The sequence below is a fragment of the Scomber scombrus genome, chromosome 9 (assembly GCF_963691925.1).
Source record: "Scomber scombrus chromosome 9, fScoSco1.1, whole genome shotgun sequence".
Lineage (NCBI taxonomy): Eukaryota > Metazoa > Chordata > Actinopteri > Scombriformes > Scombridae > Scomber > Scomber scombrus.
The window spans coordinates 22,514,612-22,533,907 of NC_084978.1; the positions used below are offsets into that span (position 1 = coordinate 22,514,612).

The window sequence follows — 19,296 nt, forward strand, 5'->3', positions numbered from 1 at the left end:
GTGGTTGGCAGATTGTTTGTGTGTGTGTGTGTGTGTGTGTGTGTGTGTACTTTCCCCCTGGCTATGTGGTTGGACAAAGGGCAAGGATTGTGAGGGTTAGTTAAGAATGCAGGATACTGCTGATCAGTGCTGCTGACAGTGGACACATGCACTGATTGATAAACAAAAGACAACCTCCAACAGAAAAACAGAATGGTTGATCAGGCCATACAATGTGACAAAACACTAGGACTGCAGGCATGATCATGTCTCCATCATGTGTTCAGTAGTCAATAAAGCGTATAATTTGTGGTCAGTGTTGCTGCTTTATAGTGCTGATGTCAAAGACAAATGGTGCGCTTAGGGAAAGTAGTTTCCATCAGAGGGGAACTGAGTAATGTCAAAAGCATGCAGGTTTATTCCAGTAATAACACGCATTAGGCGATGTTTGCCTTTTTAGTTGATTATGGGGCACTGGCGCCTTTGCAAACAGTGACAACGCTGTGTTGACCTGGTGGCCTCTTGCCCTGCTGCCTTCAGTGAACAGGAAGGCCAACTTCCTGTTTTTCTGCCCCATCAGTTTGGAGGACAAAAGCACAGTGCAGGATTGACACAGGAGCACAATCAGCACCCGGCACCACAGGGCAGCCTCCCACATACTGTCACATCCAGAGACACATACATGAACTCTAATCAAAATAGTTCATTTCAGTAAATCATTATCCATTCAGATCAAAGTCAGTTTGGACCTGGACCAGGGTCGTGCATGTATTGCAGTAAACATGTAAAAACACTTGAATCTTGGATACTGTTACTGTGGTGTGTTATATTTCATTTTCAATTTCAGTAGCAGCACCAAATCTTTCTTTAACAAAGTACTTAAGCCTGGAACACAGTCTTAGCTGATGATTTAAGTTGATGCTGAGGCTACATGATATGCATCTCGGCTAGCACAACTTCATATGTGGTGAAACCCACACTATAGTTTTTTAAAACAATCTGAGCAAAACTGACCATAAGAAGACAATGAAAGAATGCGAAGGAGTAAAGCAGATTGAAGGACAAAGAGAGAACATCTTGTACTATTGAGCTCCAGAACGAAAGAGGTAGAACAGTGCAGGGCAGCAGAAGGAGAGAGAGAGGCACCTCTCACATTCCACTATTGTCCAGCTTCCTTCAGGCTTCAGAACCAGCACTTCCTCAGGACACGGGACAAGGCAGACGGTTAGTTTAATAAAAACAGCAGTCACACAGTGTTATAAAAACAGCACAGGCGCATGCACACACAAACGCAAAGTACAATGGGTACACTGACAAATAGTCAAATTTATGGGACTTGATGCAATTGAATGATAAATGCATAAAGGCTACTAAGATTGCATGTAATTATCTTTACTTTAATATACATAAAAAGGTACTTAAATACATAAATCACAAAATATTATCCTTACATATTTATTTTTCGTAACACCATTTTCCATTTGCTTATTTTGCCTTTTTTTAATATTCCATTTTCTGATTTCAGTTTAGGGTTTAGAGAATAGACTTTTGACTTTGCTAGTCTTTAAGTCTTTTAATGCATTCATGTTAGGTCATTTTCTGTGTCAGGCAACCAGCTCTAGTGATTTTCAAGATGTGAACTCACCAATGCTTGAGGCTGCCTGGCTGGGACACAGTAGATGTGCAGGTGTTTGGCCGTTAGGTGGACATCTTTCCACGGTGACACCACTACTCAACGTAAACAACACTGACACAGAGTGCATAATAGTTCTCTTACAGTATATAGTCAGAATACTGGGACCACCTCAGACCCGTCTATGAGCTGAGGTGAGTGGCACTACTTTGCAGACCTTTGCGATTCTACAATCAAAAACACCAGGGCAATGTCTGTCAACAGTCTCACAATTAACCTTGCCGCTTCTAAACAACTCCACCGTCAATAATCCAATTAACTAATTTGATTACGTCGATTTACCAGAAGAGGGCGGTGTCATAACAGTTTTAGCAACAAGCTCAGCTCCGCACTGCAAAAAAAAGAGAGACAGGAAAAAAAGAAAAACATTAACAAGTCATTTACGAAAAATAATTCATTTAAGCATTCTTTGTTGTTTTCTGAAAGAGTTTTAGCCTCGCTGTTTAGTTCCAAGATGATGCTTAACTGATTCCTAATTCATTAAGACGCTTCAGACAGTATGAGACTCTATCTCACCACTCACCTCGTTTTAAAAATGAATGACACTATATAATAATATATAATGACTTTTGAACATTTAGTACTTTTTGCAGTGTGATGTGTCTTGCGTCTATCTAGCTCCAAAGCGGGCACAGCAGCCCAGAGTGACGTCGCTTAACCCAGGAGAAAAAAACAGATCTGTCAAGTGAACCAATGACAGGCAGAGCAACACCGGTACAGAGACAAATGTGCTTTCATAATAAAGTCAGAATGGCGTGTCAGTGATTACCTGGGCGTCCAGAGCCAGGTCATATAAAGTGCTTAATTACACCTTGATACAAAGGCTTAAACTATGCTCAGCTTATCCAGAAAGATTAGTTCTAATAATGCACAAGAAGCATAATTACAGATGACATTGGTCTAATGTTAGAGTTTGCTGTGTATTTATATCAAAGTGTTACACCATAATGACATCCTAAACTCATAATTAAGACACTACATTACAAATAAGCCGTGCATGTGTAAATTAAGGGGACATTTACCCCTTTAAATGTACTGTGATTTAATTTTAGTCTCTTTGGAATCCCTTATAAAGTTTCATGAGACCTGGAGTTTATAATTAGTTTATAATTTGTGAGTCTGTAACTTAATACAAATGAGGATGTAAGGTAACAGGTAAGCTATAATCTACCCCTTGAAATAAAATAAAATATAAAAATGGAGCCAATTGTGATCCATTATACAAGCTACAAAAGTGTGATGTGGAAACTTGAAGCATTCACAGTGAAATAGGAGACTTCTTTGTCCAACAGTTAAACTTTTTTTTCTTTTTTTATCTGTGTATTCATAGATTCTGGATTATTTAATGAAGTAGTTGTAATTTTAATCATTTCTGAGCAGGTAATTTAACTTTTTTTTTCTTTCTTTTTTACTTTTTCACACAGATAAAGTAGAAATATTTTATGTGTCTTAAAACATGTCTAAAAGGGATATTTACCATTTGAAGGTGAAGTTTCACCTTTTCAAAGTAGTGGATAAATATTTCTAGTGGTAGATTAATAATTAACTATGAGTGTTTTTTGTTTATAGAGATTGGTGTTGTTTAAATGGCGTGAATGTGGGATACATAAAAAGTAATCCAGGCCACTCATCATACTTTGAAAGTGAGCACCGGAAGAGGTTTGCTGTGTGTGCATTGACATCATCAGCAGCAGCAGCCGCACGGAGAGCGCGCGCGGCGGAGCTGGAGTCAGCCGCGAGCGAAAATGTGAAGGTGGAAACCGACTGAGCAGTATTGTGTGGAAACCGGCTCATTTTCTCTGAGAAAAAAAAAAACAACAACCAAGATTCCCACACAGCAAGAGCGGGAGCTTTATTTGGAATGAATAATCCCTGGAAATAACCTCGCTTTCTTTTATTCCTTTTATATGTTTTTGTAGCCCTCTCTCTGGCTCTGTCCACCTTCTCAGAAATTGACTGGGAGCAGTGTTGGGGAGAGTGAGGAGCATCATTTACGTTCACTGGATATTGTTGTTTTAATCACGCAATTTGGAAAGGAGTAAAACTGCTCCGCGAAGATTTCCTCGTGCTTTATGGGATTATATTCGACAAAGCGGCTTTGTTTTAGATAAAGAACATATTTGGCATCATGAGTTCCAGTGGTAAGTCCATTCTTGCGCGCTTTATCCTCTCCACTTGAAGCGCAAGGACAATACCTATAGGTGAGAGCAGAGAGAACTATACCATGGAACAATAGTAGCTTATTCAATATATGATGGAAGAGATTACAGAAAGTGTCTTGAGAATAACGATTTTAAAACAAGATTTAACCAAATTACAGTTTGCCATCACCTCCAAATGTTGCAGTTTATGTTATATGAAATTGTCATTTTCCTTCACAGTAAGGAAAAACAGAAAAAATCAAATGTGATAAATGCTAGATGAATATATTTATATTTACTTATAATAATCTTGCAGCAGGTTTGGAAGGGATAGGAGAGCTAAGTATATGGAGGTCAAAGTAGCATTTGTCAAGAGTTCATCCATAGAAGAGCATTTTTGGGATTCTTCATCCACATAACAGCTGTTGCTCGGGTCCTCCCAGTGTCTGCTCCTCTCTGTCTGTCACTTCTCTTTCCTCTCTCACCTCCTCTTCTGTCACCAGACTCCACCAATATTATAATATTTAATTTAATAATAATACGCTTTATTTATGTAGCTCTTCTCATACAGCTGACAGCGCTTAGCAAAGAAAATCGCTTAAAGAACAGTTATTTGACCTTCTTGGAAGACCAGCCAGGCTTTCAGCTGTTGCCTCTTCATAAAAGTCCACCTGCTTTCTAACATGTTCATTGGAGAAGCAGGAAACCCATGTAGCTGGAGGTTTCTGACCTGACCGTTGCTGTTTGGTTGCTTGGTCTCATGGAGTTTAGTTGACTGTGATGCAGCAGCACATGACAAATAAGGATGAGAGCCCGAGGGCTCCTGTCATATTTATATTACACCAGCCCGGGGCCTGCCATGATGCTAAGCTGACCTTGTATCAGCTGACTCTGACCCTGATCCTCTGTCAGCTGAATCAGGGTTTTCCTAGGGCTGGCTGGTCACCTGTGTGTGCATGTGAACATTGTTGTTGTGCTTTGTGTTTACAAGTTATCACCGGTTGATCCACAAGGCAGGTTTGGATGTCCAAGGGAAGACTTAAAAAAAAGAAATAACAAAAAAAAAAATCCTCCCCTGTCCCTTAACTGTCAGTGAGGCCAGTTGATGTGTGCCAGGTGCTCTGTGAACTGATGGTGTCAGACGCTTCCTGTCCTCCCTCCTCTGTCCTCCCGTGTCGAAGGAGGAACCCTGTATTACTGCATCATTCATAATCTAGCCTGTCATTGTGTGGCACTACATTATTTATCCGGTACTCTTAACCCTCTGGTACCAAGCCTGCCCTGACTGCCAGTCCCCGTGCCGTGCGTGCCGGGAGTGGTGTTGCAGTTCTTCACTCTCTGAGAAAATGCGTAGAATTCTTTTGTTAAGCTTTAGAATGCTTTTCTCAGCTGACACGAGGAGGGGGAGAACATGCAGCCCGCATGTGGCGAGCTGTCACAAGCTCTTGTAATTTAGAAGCTTGTGCTCAAACAGGAACGGCGCATATAAACACACACACACACATCAATAACATGTCAACCTGTGGTATGTGCGGTTTGCACCATAGTATGTGGAGAAACCTGTATGTGTGTTTAAACCTGTGTGTGTCTGTGTGTGTGTCAGCATTGTCACAGCAGGCAGATGGTGGTGTAACATGTGTCTGTACTTTGGCTTTAGGCATAAAACACAGCAAGCATCAGAGCTGAGGAAAGAACATCTCTCCTCTCCTCTCCTCTCCTCTCCTCTCCTCTCCTCTCCTCTCCTCTCCTCTCCTTCTTTTCCTCCGGTCGGTCAGTCAAACATATGTTCCCCTCTGCTCTCAGCACTCTTAAGGTTTGGACATGAATGGGCCTGCTAGGCTGTTTTGTGTGCAGTTTTTTCCGCTGCATTGGGTGTGATAGCCCAGAGGCCATCGACACACACAGAGTAATTACACACAGTGCTGACTGTCTGTCTTCATCTTCTGGGCTTTCTATCTCATGGTCACTGGGTTTTTTATGTGTGTGTGTGTGTGTGTGTGTTTGTATGTGTGTCCAGTCAGACTCTTATTTTCTGCCTGGTTGGCGGATGAAGCAGGACTCTGGGTGCGTGCAGCAGGTTTGTTTCTGGTGGGAAGGACTTCAGTTTATCATAGTTAGACAAACACACACTAGAAATACTGATATAAAATCATTTATAATGACACAGTTTTGTAATATTTGATCAAACTGATAACTCTATTTCTGAGATGTTCCTTTTTTAAGGACTGCATATGTACAGTGTGTGTTTCAGGGGAGTGATAAAACACATGTTGATCAATATACTGATCATTGAGCTCAGGGACCTAAGGGGATCTGCAGAGCCATACATCACTGGTAGTACTGACACCTCTCTCTGTCTTTCTCTCTCTCTCTCTTTCTCTGTATTGCAGAGAGTTCTCAGACAACACATCAGAGAGGCAAAGATAAATTTAGTGCAGCGTGTCAGACTGTACATGTTTTTACGCCTAATGTTCACATTCGCCTGTCTTAACTTTAACAAGTCATGCTGCATCTCATGTGATCTAATGATTAATGCTTACTGAAAGATTTAATGTTTAATAAGTATAGAAATCATTGAATCAGTCCATCACTTTGTTCATGTCTGAAATAACAACTGTTGGATGATTGCAATGAAACTTTCTTGATCCTCTGACTTTTGGACAAGCACCACTAGCTTGTTAAATATCCTAACATTAACTTGACTTTTGTTTTGTACAGATATTCATGATTTCCAGATGAACCCTCATTAATTTTGTGATCCCTTGACTTTTCCTTAAGAGGAACATGAGGTCAAACTTTAAATGTATCTAATATTTTGGTTTATGACTAAATACTTCAACATTCTCATGCTCCTTTATGCTAACACAGGAGTTTAAGATGTTGACCATTACACCACCATTGGTATGTTAATATATTCATTGTGTTCAAAGCACAGCTTTGCTTGTGAATAATGATAAATAAAGTAAAAAGAAAGTAATTTGTGCCTACAAACCTAAAAACAGAATTTCCAGAGTGTCAGTGTGATGAAGCACAGCAGAATCAAGCAGATTCAGCCATCTGTGCAAAAAAATAAAAAATAAAATTACATTTGGCTCAAGAAATGATTTGCTTACAAATTAATTTGTTCTGCATCAGTTTAGGGAATAATCAAATACAAATGCTTTAAATTGAACTAATTGTAATTCTTTAGAAGATTTATTTGACCTGATAGTGGCAGCGGAGAGAACATCAGTGGGCCAAAAAAAAAGCACACATAATCATTCTGTTTGGAACATGAGTATCACATACTTTGTGGAAGACCACAGTGTTGGTTTAGGTAAAATTATGACCTCCTGGTGGTGCTGGACCAAATGTCAGGGAGTCCACAAAATCAAAACATTTGCCTTAAATACCCACATGAAATTTCAGGGCAATCTGGCCTGTAGTTATTGAGATATATTGGTCTGGACTAAAGTGTCTGATGGTAAGAGTGATCTATTAACAGGCTGACACACAGTGCATTCCCAATTCCCCGCTGCTAGCTTGGTAAAAAATAAATAAGAAACATGACTACATCAAAAGATAGATGTTCTGCTCTGTCTCTATGTCAGTTGTGTTTTTCTTGTTTTATGGAAGGGATGAGTTGAAACCAGGATAGACAGGGATGGGTGCTGTATCATACTGTATATGATTCCTGCTCTTCTGCCTCATCTAGTGAACAGTCCAAATCTGAGCCAAACACCATTTATCACTCCCGTTGCCAGCTGCCTTAGTTCAATAACACAAAGAACAAAGGTGGGAGACAAAGATGCGCAGATGCAAACACAGATGCTGGGATGCACATATGAATATTCATACACCGTTGTGTATAACTATTATGTATTTACAGGTCAGCATAGTATTGGTTCACATATTTTTGTCGTACATTTGCAGCTAGGATTACAGTGGATACTAAACTGGTATTCAATCATCTTTCCATCACACAAGCTAAAGTCTTTGTGGGAAGGAAATTTTGAAGACAGCATGGAAATAACCTTCAGTTGCCAGTTCATCTCATACATTCTAAGCCTTTTTTATTTTAACTGAATGATTATAATAATCAGTAGAGTCATTCAGCACAAGGCTAAGCCGTTGTGGCTGTATTGTACGTTGTGTCCTCCAGGCTGCTCCATGTCTCCATGACCTTGGCTTCTGGTAGGATTGAGTGATCATTCAGACTGTCACTAGCAGTCTGACCCTTCTCGCTCTCTGTCTCCATACAGTGCCAGTGAGTTTGTGATACCACTGGACACTATCATAGCTTTGATGAATGCTCCTGTCCAAGGTCTGGACAGAGACGAAGGGTGATAAAGGGACGGTGGGGGTGGGGGAGGCTGGAAGAGACCTGATCATTGACTGCGTTAAATTATGGACATATGTACATATACAATTGTAAAGCCACCACTCAGATAGCTATAGTGAGGGCTTGAGGCTAAAGCCAATGTGGAGGTACCTTAAAGTGCAACTCTGGGTTTCAGAGTGGCTCCAATTGAAGATTCAAGAAACTTTGTTGTCTGTCACATAGTAATTGCAATCCCTCACTCGCAGTGGGTTACCCGCTTGACACTGTCTTTCTCAATTACCAGGGCCAGAAAACCACACTTTTGATAACAGAATTGACCCTGCATGGACGGCTAAAATTGCTGTTTCAAACTTGCTACCAAGACTCACAAGTGATTAGCTATAGAAACTCCACAGTCTTTTGGAAAATAACTAACATTTAACATATTTTAAGAGATATGTTAGAGCTCTTCCCAGTCACATCAACACTGTCAGAGATTTCTTGCAGCCAGCAACTTGCTTCCATTAGAATAACTTAATTCTGGAGTGGCTTCAGTTCTCAGCTATGTTGGTTGCTGCTTGGGTTTAGTGACAAATTAAGATGAGTAAAGGAATAATGTCTGCCATTATTGGAAACCCTCAGAGATCTCATTTTTGGCTCAGAAAATGCCACTCAACAGCAGTGTCTCCTAACAGTTTAAGGATGGCTATTTTTGTGCAGATCGATGCATTCTACTGGTCATGTTGATGCGTGTAATAAAAATTGAAGTGGATGTAAAAAGACAGTGTCTTGTACCACAGTTTGTGGGGATTTGCACAAGCTTACGAACAATCACAGAGCTATAACTCACTTTATCAGAATACCATTTTTTACATCAACTTATGTATTATGTTTACAGAACATCTGTGTAATAGTCCTATTAATAATTTGCCTTAGCAGCAGAATTGCTATGTTTTGCATAGAGTAGCTTATGAATAAGTTTATCCATGTCACTGGGTTGAAGGCTTGTTTTAACATTGAATTAGGTCTGTGGTTAAAAATTCATACAGTGAATTATTATAACAGACAAGCTTGGGCGTGTTATCAAAAACTACACAAATCTGTGAAAACTAAACCAGGATTGTGAAACAGCACATTTCCCTTTGATAATTCAAGTACACATGGTCTTTGTATTGCTTCTCTTTGATTGTTTTTTTTCCAACTCCTCTCATTCATCACCACCAATCTCACAGCATCCTCTGTGACTGAGCTCCCAGCATGTTATTCCCCTGGGCTGTCAGGGCATGGGCAAAAAATAGCAGCAGCCTCTTGGTCCCTGGGGATGCTGTCAGCTTCCCTGACCCTGGCCCTGTTTTTATCACCTGTCAGCTGGAGGCTGTATTCCCCCAGGGTGCTCGCCACTGATTTGGAGTCATTGGATTACACCTGTAGTCCGGTGGCTATCATTAGAAGAATGATTCAACACGTAAGCATGGGAGAGGATGGAGGGCTGTTCAAGAGCTCTATAATGGATTTAGACGGAGAGAGCTTGGCTGTGTTGAATGGGTATGAACGCGCTGACATTATTAGATAGTTACGTCATTCGTCAGCTCCTGAGCTGATTGTGTCTGGAGTCTCTGTTGGAGAAGCTTTTTGGCATGCACACTCCATAAGTTAATTGCACATTTAATTCATTAAAACATATTTGTTGAGAATCTTTGCCTTAAACACTGCACCCATGGATAATTTAAATATGTGCTGATAGTCATTGTTATTTCTTTTAGACTTTGGTTGGACTGTGCCAGAGGTTTGTTTTGGCCCACTTTCAAAAGGTCAGCATTTCAAATAAATGTCCTGTGTGTTTCCAGTAGGTATTGGCGCAGTCTTGCATGTACTGTCATTAGTTCCCATAATCTCTCATTCACACCTGATGGGATCAGTGTGGCTCATTTGGTTTTATGACGCAAAAAGACTGACTTCCCTTGGCTATGGGCTCTCTCACCCAAACATATACAGTACAAAACACATTTACAAGGGAGTGTTATTATTTGAACCAGTGGCTGGACACTTATCAGGCAATGTAGTGGGTCCCAGTGCTGTTGCCAGCATTGTGAGGGAAACAATGAACTAACAGATACTTGAGTGTGGGAGATTGAGTGTGGGAATTAATCATGCTTGCATATTTCCAGTGCCCACTGCCCTGTCCTGAACAGGAAAGTAAACAACTAGTCATGCATACATTCTATCTTCCACCCATGGGTGTATATCCTCACACTCACATACACTATGCATATACAGTCGTCAAGTGTGGAGCATGCAAAGGGTGCTCAGGCTATGAGGCGTGCAAGACTGTTAGACTTTTAAGTGCTGCAAGTCCTTTGGGATTCATCCAGTGAAATGGAATCAGGAGCTCCGTCACGACAGCCCACATGCTGGTGATACTATGACTGAAGCAGCAAAGTCCTTCAGTCAGTTATTCAGGTAGTCAGCAAGGCCAGCTGGTTATCCTGCCATTATACGCCTTCCACCAAGTGTAGGACCACTCAGATGCTCCTTAAGGAAGATGAAGCTGAATAAGAGACCTTGAACGCAGCTGTTCTGGCACACTCAGTATTTGGAGGCTGGTTGTCTCTGCTTGTGGATGCAAGATAATCTGTTTATAGCTCAGAGGAGAAGATGGACCTTTAATGAGCCTCTAATAGCCTAAGAAGTCTTAGATAAATTCATTTTCCACCCGCATTTAAGATCGAATTAATCTATCATTTTGACCCATTTGCTTGTGATGATATTCATCCCATTACTGTTAAGGCTGTGTGTAAGAACTTGCTTTCCTGACAATGTGAAATAGCTATCAGGCTTTCAGGAGTCTGACATGTAAGCTAATGCATAATGAGGTAAGGGGATCCATCCACTTTCTAACCTGACGCATCAGTGTTTGTGTGTGTGTGTGTGTGTGTGGAGGTGTGTGTGTGGGTGTAAGTGTGCACCAGGGTGGATGAGTGTGTGAAGAATAGAGACGGTGGGAGAGAAAGCCCGGAGCTTACCCAGCTTACATAGGTGTCAGACTTTACAGCTTCAGACTAAGTGTTGACAGAGCTACACACTGATCTTATTGTGTGAACTGTGCACAGTATAGTCTTCAGTTTACTTGTGGCTCTAATTACATCTACTGCATACAGGGGAGAAGCTTTTGCATTTGACATAAAGCAGTTTTCTTAAGCTTAATGCAGCTTTAAACTCTCTAATATATACAATATTATTATGTCCATTTTTAAAGTGGAATGTTATTAAACACTAAAAATGGTGCATTTGCTGAGACTGGAAATTCTCAATTGTGTTCTATTCAGAAATGTCAATTAGGTAACTATTGAACATCATATCTATGTGTTCGACAAAAACATCATACGTAGACAATTATAGGCTTTATTTGTTTCAGGCTACATGGTTGGCCAATGTATTTTTAACTATGAGAAAAGTATTTTAGAAAGCTGCAATTGTCCAGTCATAGCCTAGAAACTGTAACAAAGCATCAACTGTACAATTTGTCCGTATGTTTAAGTGATGGGCGTGGGGCTGTAGAAAAGGAGATATTCAGTGTTAAAAAAATTGTTTGGTTTGGGATTTCTTCAGTTTCACCTTCTCCAAAAATCCAAGAGCAAAAGGTTAAGGAATGCAATAAATTGTGTGTTTGTTTGCACCAACGTAGCCAATGTTTGGCTAACTATCTAACTATATAGCTGCAGTACTAACCAAACCCAGCATTACTTCCAAAGCCAGAGGCGTTTCATACTGCATTATTTTGCGGAGTTATAGATTTAGTTAGAAAAAAAACTTTTTTAGCTTTTTGCTTTTTTATTGCTTTTTTTCTAACTTTTCTTAACTTTAAAGAAGCTAACAGTTTGAAAATACAAGTAAAGCATGAATCTAACATTTGTTTTGCTTGTCCAAGTATGTAACGCTAAGCTGACCGGCTTAACAGAATTATGTTACAACCACAGTCTGATCTTACGTTTTTATTTATCGTATTTTTAACTCTAGGATTAACTCACTGTACTCTACAATTTAAAAACAATGTTGCTTCTTCATTTCCAAATTATACCTGTATCATCAACTATAAGGATGCTGATTTTGTGCATCTTTAGTCTCCAGCAAAGTGCATGCAAGATCTCTTTACAGAGCTCTCATTTTAAAATGAGTCAGCTTGAAACAATGACAGGTTAGCCAGAGACAATATTGTCAACCAAGTCAAATCAACAAGTTAACGTTAGCTTGAATTTCTAGCTAGTATAGTTATCTCTAAAAAGCTAAATGCAACCGTATTAGTGAAAATATCATGACTTACATGAAGCAATGACATAAACATCCACTGAATCTTTAGCTCTACTGAAGAGAAAAAAAAGGAGTGATGAGAAGACTGTAATGCTTCCCTAATGAACCCAAGACACTACAAATACCATGTTTTTGTTTAGTTTTTCACCATTTGAGGTATGACTGGTGTTCTTTTAATAACATCATCTTGTTATGACCTCTTCTGCCGTAATGGTTTAATGGACCCTGACTGGAAAAGCAGTGCCAGCAGAAAATAAATGCACATCAATTCAAATTTTCTTTTCTGGAGATATAGTTCAAATTTGCATGACATTTGGATGGAAACCTACCTTCTATTTCCCTATTCTCATAAACTGCATATGTGCTGTATAAGAACAGAAAGGTTGACAACAGTAACTAAAAGAATGTCAATTCAAGTGCGAAATAGTGTTTAAAATATGTGCTTGAGTTTAACATAGAAATAGAGTATAACATTTTGTCTCTGTCCTCAGCTGCTTATCAACAAGGCTCGACGGGAGGTGAACGAAGCTCTGGACCAATCCGATGTCAACGATGCCGGGAGTTGTGCAAGGGAGAGGTGGTGCGAGTACAAGACACCCACTTTCACGTCAAGTGTTTCACCTGTACCGGTAAGACATGGGAACTTGATCCATAACAAGTGTGTAGAAACACAGTGGTAGTGTTGGGACAAGCAAATGTTGACTTGAACAGTCCCCAGGAGTGGGTATTCCTGGTCGCAAAATGTTAAAGTTGTATAGGGGACTCAGATTACAATGGTAGACTTTCACTAGTGTACCTACACACACCTACCCAAACACATGCACTGACAGACACGTATCCCCTCGTTAATCCATCTACTAGTGTAGCATGCTGAGTGCTATTATTAGCCCACGGTGGGGATTGGAACGGATCAGAGGTGCCTTGCAGGGGACTAAGACTCCTGCTAAGTTAGCTTGTTATTGCACTGTCAACATGTTAGGGATTTTCCCACAGTTCTACGCTGTGGTCTAATGACACTGTCTTAACTAGCTTTTCTGTGCTAAAGGTGAGCACTATTGACCTACTGTACAATAGGCAATGTAGTGACAAAATCAGACATCGTCTTACAAAAGGAATAGTGTGAAATGCCTTTCTGCTCTGTAATGTCTTCAAGTACTTGCACACTGGTATGTTCTATATGGCAGTCCTTTCAAGAATAATGTGTCAAATTGCTGGCTTTGTATTTTTATTAAAAGCAGCAGTTGGAATTAGTGAAAGCAGAACATTTAGAAAGCCGATGATCTGATGAGTGATGAGATAACTCAATGAGAGATAACTTCTGTGGAAAAAATGATTCAGTGTCCTTTTCAAACATGATGTTGATACATAAAATTGCCAAAATGATGTGTGTGTCTTAAAGGCTCATGACGGTCAAGTATCTGTGAATTAGAAATCAAAGAACTGAAAAACACCATCTGTCATGCTGCTGTAAAGCCTGGAGCATGTACGCTTAGTATTATATTAATAGTGCCATCTCTAAAGCAAAGACAGTCATGGGTTACTTTTCAGTCATTAGCACAAAGCACATGACTTTGAAAAAAAAAAATCAACTAAATACTGTAGATTAGGAATAAAATATATACTCAGCAGTCTTCTAATTACACCCATTTTTGCAAAACTATGAACTTATCTGATATAATTTTAGACAAATCTCTCTCCACTCAGCCCTCAGCCAGCTTCTTTTCATGGGCTCAGCTCCTTTATATTGGCATTATTGCTCATTGGCTGGGTAGTGTAGAAGAAAGCACATACATTGTTTTCAGTTTTCTGACTTAAACAGACAAAACATTTGTTCTTATGTGTATAAACAAAAATGGACAGGTATTGATAAAATGCTGCTGTATACTATCTTGAGTTTTGGGAAACACTGATCCACCATTTTTCAACATTTTATAGACCAAGCAACTAATTAATTGTTCAAGAAAATAGATTCCTAGATAATGAATTCTTAGAGGTTCTGAAATAATGAAAACGATCATTAGTTGCAACACTACTTTGTACATCTGCTGCTGTTATAGTTGTCTTTTCAGTGTCGTAGAATTTATTATTTACAGGACTATGACATAATCCATTTTATTCAAATGCCCTTAATAAATCATTCAGTCCTCTACTATACACATGCATGAATGAGATTAAATTAACCTACTTTATTGTTCTCCTTTTAGTTGTTTTAGAAAAAGTTTTTCATAGTAAGTTGAATGATAAATTATTTGGCCAGAAAGATATTTTACAGTGAAAACTTTCCTGGTCAAGTTAAATATAAGTCAGGTCATCAGCAGCTGTTGAGGAGAAGAAGCTTTGTAATTTACGCTACAGTGTTGTACAGCACAGAGCTGTTCTACAGTAAACTCACTGAAGGCTATTCATTGGAGGGTTTGTTGTAACATGCTCCCTATGTGTAGCTGTCACACACATGAAAACACATGCTCATAGCGCACAAACATGCACATGCACTTATGTATACAAGCGTGCACACACATGCACACTCACTGTGGTTGTGAGCGGTTGCTGTGGTAACGGTGTGAAGGGGCACCTGGGCCCTGGTTGGTGGATATTCTCAGTATCTCTACGGTGCTATTAACCAATCGGTGGGCACTGTTCCGTGCCCCAGAGGAAAAGGGAGGTGAACACAGGAAGCAAGCAGAAAAGATAAGAAGAGGGGGGATGGGGGTGCTGTTTGTGTCGCCTAAACATTACATCATCACTTTGGTGTAATACCAATCTGATTCTCATTTCTCCCTCTCCTTTCCCTTTCCTGCTCTCCCTCCCAGTCACTTCACTCATATCAGCCATACAATAATGGAAAACTGTCATCGATGAGCATCATGTCAAATGCACCTATCACACAGCCCTCCCCTCTCATGTTCCAGAGAGCTCTCCTCATCCCATGAGGCAGTGGGGTACTATTGTGCAGCCAGACTCTGCCACAACCCTGCCCATAATATGCTTTCCTGTATGGGCCTCTGCACAGCCAGCAGTTTTCTAAAGCTTTTATTGTCCGGCGTCTAACCCCCCTCACACACAAACATGTTGCATGTTCTTTTGAACTTCGTAAACTCCATCTATTCTCTATTGTCTGTATTTGTATTGTCTGCTATTCATTAGTCCTCTGCTTATTTTCTCAAGCAGGCTGCAAATGAAATGACAGGATTTAAGATCAAATTTCTACATTTTCCTTCCATCTCTCTCTTTCTCTCTCTCTCTCTCTCTCTCTCTCTCTCTCTCTCTCTCTCTCTCTCTCTCTCTCTCTCTCTCTCTCTCTCTCTCTTTCTCTCCCTCTCTCACTCTCTCTCTCTCTTCCTCTCTCTCTCTCTCTCACACACACACACACTCACACATTTTTCTCTTTTTCTGTTTTCCTCTCCCTCGGATTCTTTCTTTTCTTTCTCCCTTTCTTTCCTAATGACTGTCGCTCAAGCATGAAATCAATTTCTCATCTTGGGACAGGATGACATTGGCATGTGGGGCGTGCAATTTGGAGAATAATGACTAAACTGTATTGTACCATTTCACCAGAATGACAATCCTCTCTCAGCAGCCACTTGCCTTATCTGCTAGATGTGTTTATGAACTCTGATTGGGGTGTGTTTCAACATTTTTTCTCAGAGAATCAGTGTATGTACCCAGGTTATTGACCTTGGCCAATGATTTTGTGTGTGCCTCAGCCCTTTCATTTCCACTGCAAAACCGTAACATAAAATCATAGTTCTTTCCTCATTCTCCTCTATTTCTTTCTTTATATTTCTGCTCCCTTTTTGCTCAAAAGGGCTGACTATGCCCCACTGAATACATTATGAACACATGCTGTCAGTGCGACTACACACTCGGAGTTACTTTGTGATCACACGAAAGCACACACATTCATTTAACATGTACAAATACATGCATTCATCCCGTCCATCATTTTATCCTCCTCTGTCTTTTGTCTACACTTTATCAAGCCACATTGCCTTCTGGATGCCACATTATCATAATTCTTCTTTCATGCATTAGTCAGAGGAAGAACACAGCACTAATCATGTGCATTTAACTTCTCATTTCACCCCATTATACAGCAGCTGATTATAGCATGAAGCAGCAGCCACGCAATCAGCTCAAGACAGAAGTCTGTGGAAAATACAGAAGACTGAAGCCAGCTCACAGATTGATGCATCAACTCAGGACACAGAGAAGGCGACGGGGGTGTAGATATGTGTGTCTGTGTAAGAGTGTGTGTGGATTATGTGGCCGTATGGATGATGTGGTGGTGTATTAGCTGCAGACGGGCTGACTCGTACATACTGGCCTAATGACATAGTGACCACATTTATCCCGCCTCCGAAGCATAATTGGCACTCTTAGATTCCAACAAGGATAGCGGGGCCTGTCAGTGGCACGAGCACAAACACTCACACAATAACACAAACATAAATCACTGGCGAAGGCAAAAAATGGGCGCGTGTTTCCCATGCCGCCAACTCACATGCTAACAAATAATAACACAGACACACACAAAAAAAAGTATACGAGAACAGATAGAGACAGAAGCAAACACAGGCACATTTACACATAAAGCTTTTCCAATCTGCTGGGCTGCTCCCACTAGTTATTTATTTTTGGAGACAAAACAGATTTTTCCCATAAAACGGTTCTGAAGGGAAAAGCAGATTTACACAGACAGGCCAGATAAATACTTGACTGCTTTGCTAATGCTTCATTTCTAGCCCGTATTCTCACCAGGGTTCTTGTAAATTGCAGCATCTTTGTCTCTTGTCTCTGTAGACCTGTTTCAGTCAGTCCAGCCTCCCTTTGGATACCATTAACCCCCATCACTCAACCTCTGTGTTAATAACATCAACCTACTGTTCCGCCATTCTGTTCTCTGTCAGCAAGGGAACAACAGGAGTGAGAGAAAAAGATAGTGGGAGAAAGGTAGAAGAGTAAAGAGAAAAAGAAAGAAAGACAAGAGGAAGAGAGAGACACACAGCACAGAAAAAAGCGGGGGGTTAAAGGGAAGGGGAGCTTCCTGTAGCTATAGCAACCACTGGTACGCTGGTCCAATCACCACGCCAATGCCTGGTTGCTAGGGAGAGATTCCGGTGGAGAGAGAAGGGAGCGCGGCAGGCAACGGCGCTTCTCCCCGACGACTCTGCGGGATCCGGGATAGATGACAGGGATTATTCCTCCTCTTGTCTCTCTCAAGCGTCACCGTCCTGAGGGATTTTCACACACTGATGCCCTGCCTATTGTCTTTAAGTGTGTGTGTGTGTGTGTGTGTAAACTGTTTGATCTAGCTCTCCTTCTGATTTCTGAATGATAAAAAGCGTAATTACTGTAAGAAACAAATCCTGCTGTGTCGGACAAACACACATACACAAACTACAACAGCAGGACCTCACTGTTTAATACGACGCTCAGTCTCTAGCAGTTTGGGCATCTCTGCGTGTCTGTGATCTCATTCACGCTTATTTTCCCCTCGGCTGAGTCTCTCATCGGCCCTCAGAGGGTTAAAAGCTGAAGGCCTCAGTAGTGGGGCCAGTCTGCTGGTATGAAGGGACACTACTGGGCAGCCATCTGTCTCCATCAACTACCGCAGCCAAAAGCTGGGGGAACCCTATTATTCATACACGATTCCTCTGTTTTAGCCAGCAACCTTCCTCACTCTCCTCTTGCCCTTTTGTAAGACCCCATCTCCCTCTCTTTTGTCTTTTTTTTCTTTCTTTTGCTAATTGTTAGGCTCAAGTGATGGCAATGTTGGTCTCTTGGTAGTGTGACTACTTTGGTCCAAACTGAAACATGTCAACATTTGAATGTATTGCCATATAATTTTGCTCAGACATTCATGGTCTACACATGAAAAATCCTAATAATTTTAGTGTTTCCCTAACTTTCAATCTACTGCCACCACAAGGTTGACATCCTTAAATAAAGTGAATTGATCATATTGGGCTCTTAGATCATTTATTTTACTGTGGCTTTAGTTTGGAGCATGTGAGTGGGTATATTTGTTCAGAAGATTTATGAGACATACTGGTTTTGAACTGCCTGTGGGAAGAAGCCAAGGAGCTCTGTTTTTGCTGTCTACTTTTCTCTTTTTAGACCACACCAGGTGAAAAAACTTTTCTCTGACTTGCTTTATAGCTCTGATGCTGGCTGTGCTCATGCTTACGATTTGAATGTAATGTAATACAAAGGATCAGAAACATGAATATATTTTGGTGAAAACAACTCATGCTGGGACTTGAGGGTTTAATGAACACGTAATATTTAGCCATTTACAGTTAGGCCCTATGCAGTTTCAAAATCATAAAATTTTATCCTGAGTAAGAATATCCTCTCACACTAATCCAAATGTATCTCCAGATTCAGAGAAATGCTCCACTCCAGCAGTGGAGGACAGTCACTTCAACATCACTCTCTTTACTCTTGGACAGCATACTCCACGCTGAGCGGCTCGCTGTTCCCTTGTTTATTTAAAGTTTATTAATATTAAACGTGCTGTGTGTCCAATTGTGTTTACGCTGTTTGCTTTTATCTTTTTAGAGCACGTCATGTAAAAATACTTTTCTCTGACTCAGTGTACATCTCTGATCTCTGGCTGTGCTCATGACATGCAGTCACCGATCTCTGAAGCCCTGCCACACTAATGTTGAGCTGAGCGGCTCATTGATCGCTTGTTTATTCGAGTTTCATTAATATTTAATATGTTAAATGTCCAAGTTGCACCAAATTCAACACTGCACACCCTTGAGTGTCCAGTAATACATATACCACGTGTGAAATAGATCAGGTGAACTGTTCTCGAGATATGTGAAGGACACACATACAGAAAGAGATTCAATTGCTTTATAGTTAGA

General features: G+C 40.5%; 1 protein-coding gene across 1 annotated transcript in view; it reads left to right on the forward strand.

Annotated features, from left to right (window-relative positions):
* The first annotated feature begins 9,370 nt into the window (after positions 1–9,370).
* The window catches only part of ablim3 (actin binding LIM protein family, member 3), a 40,638-nt gene continuing 30,712 nt past the window's right edge, over positions 9,371–19,296 (forward strand). The window contains exons 1-2 of the mRNA XM_062425290.1: positions 9,371–9,503; positions 12,880–13,050. Coding sequence (XP_062281274.1) covers positions 9,371–9,503; positions 12,880–13,050 — 304 coding nt within the window. The remainder of the gene's footprint in view (positions 9,504–12,879; positions 13,051–19,296) is intronic.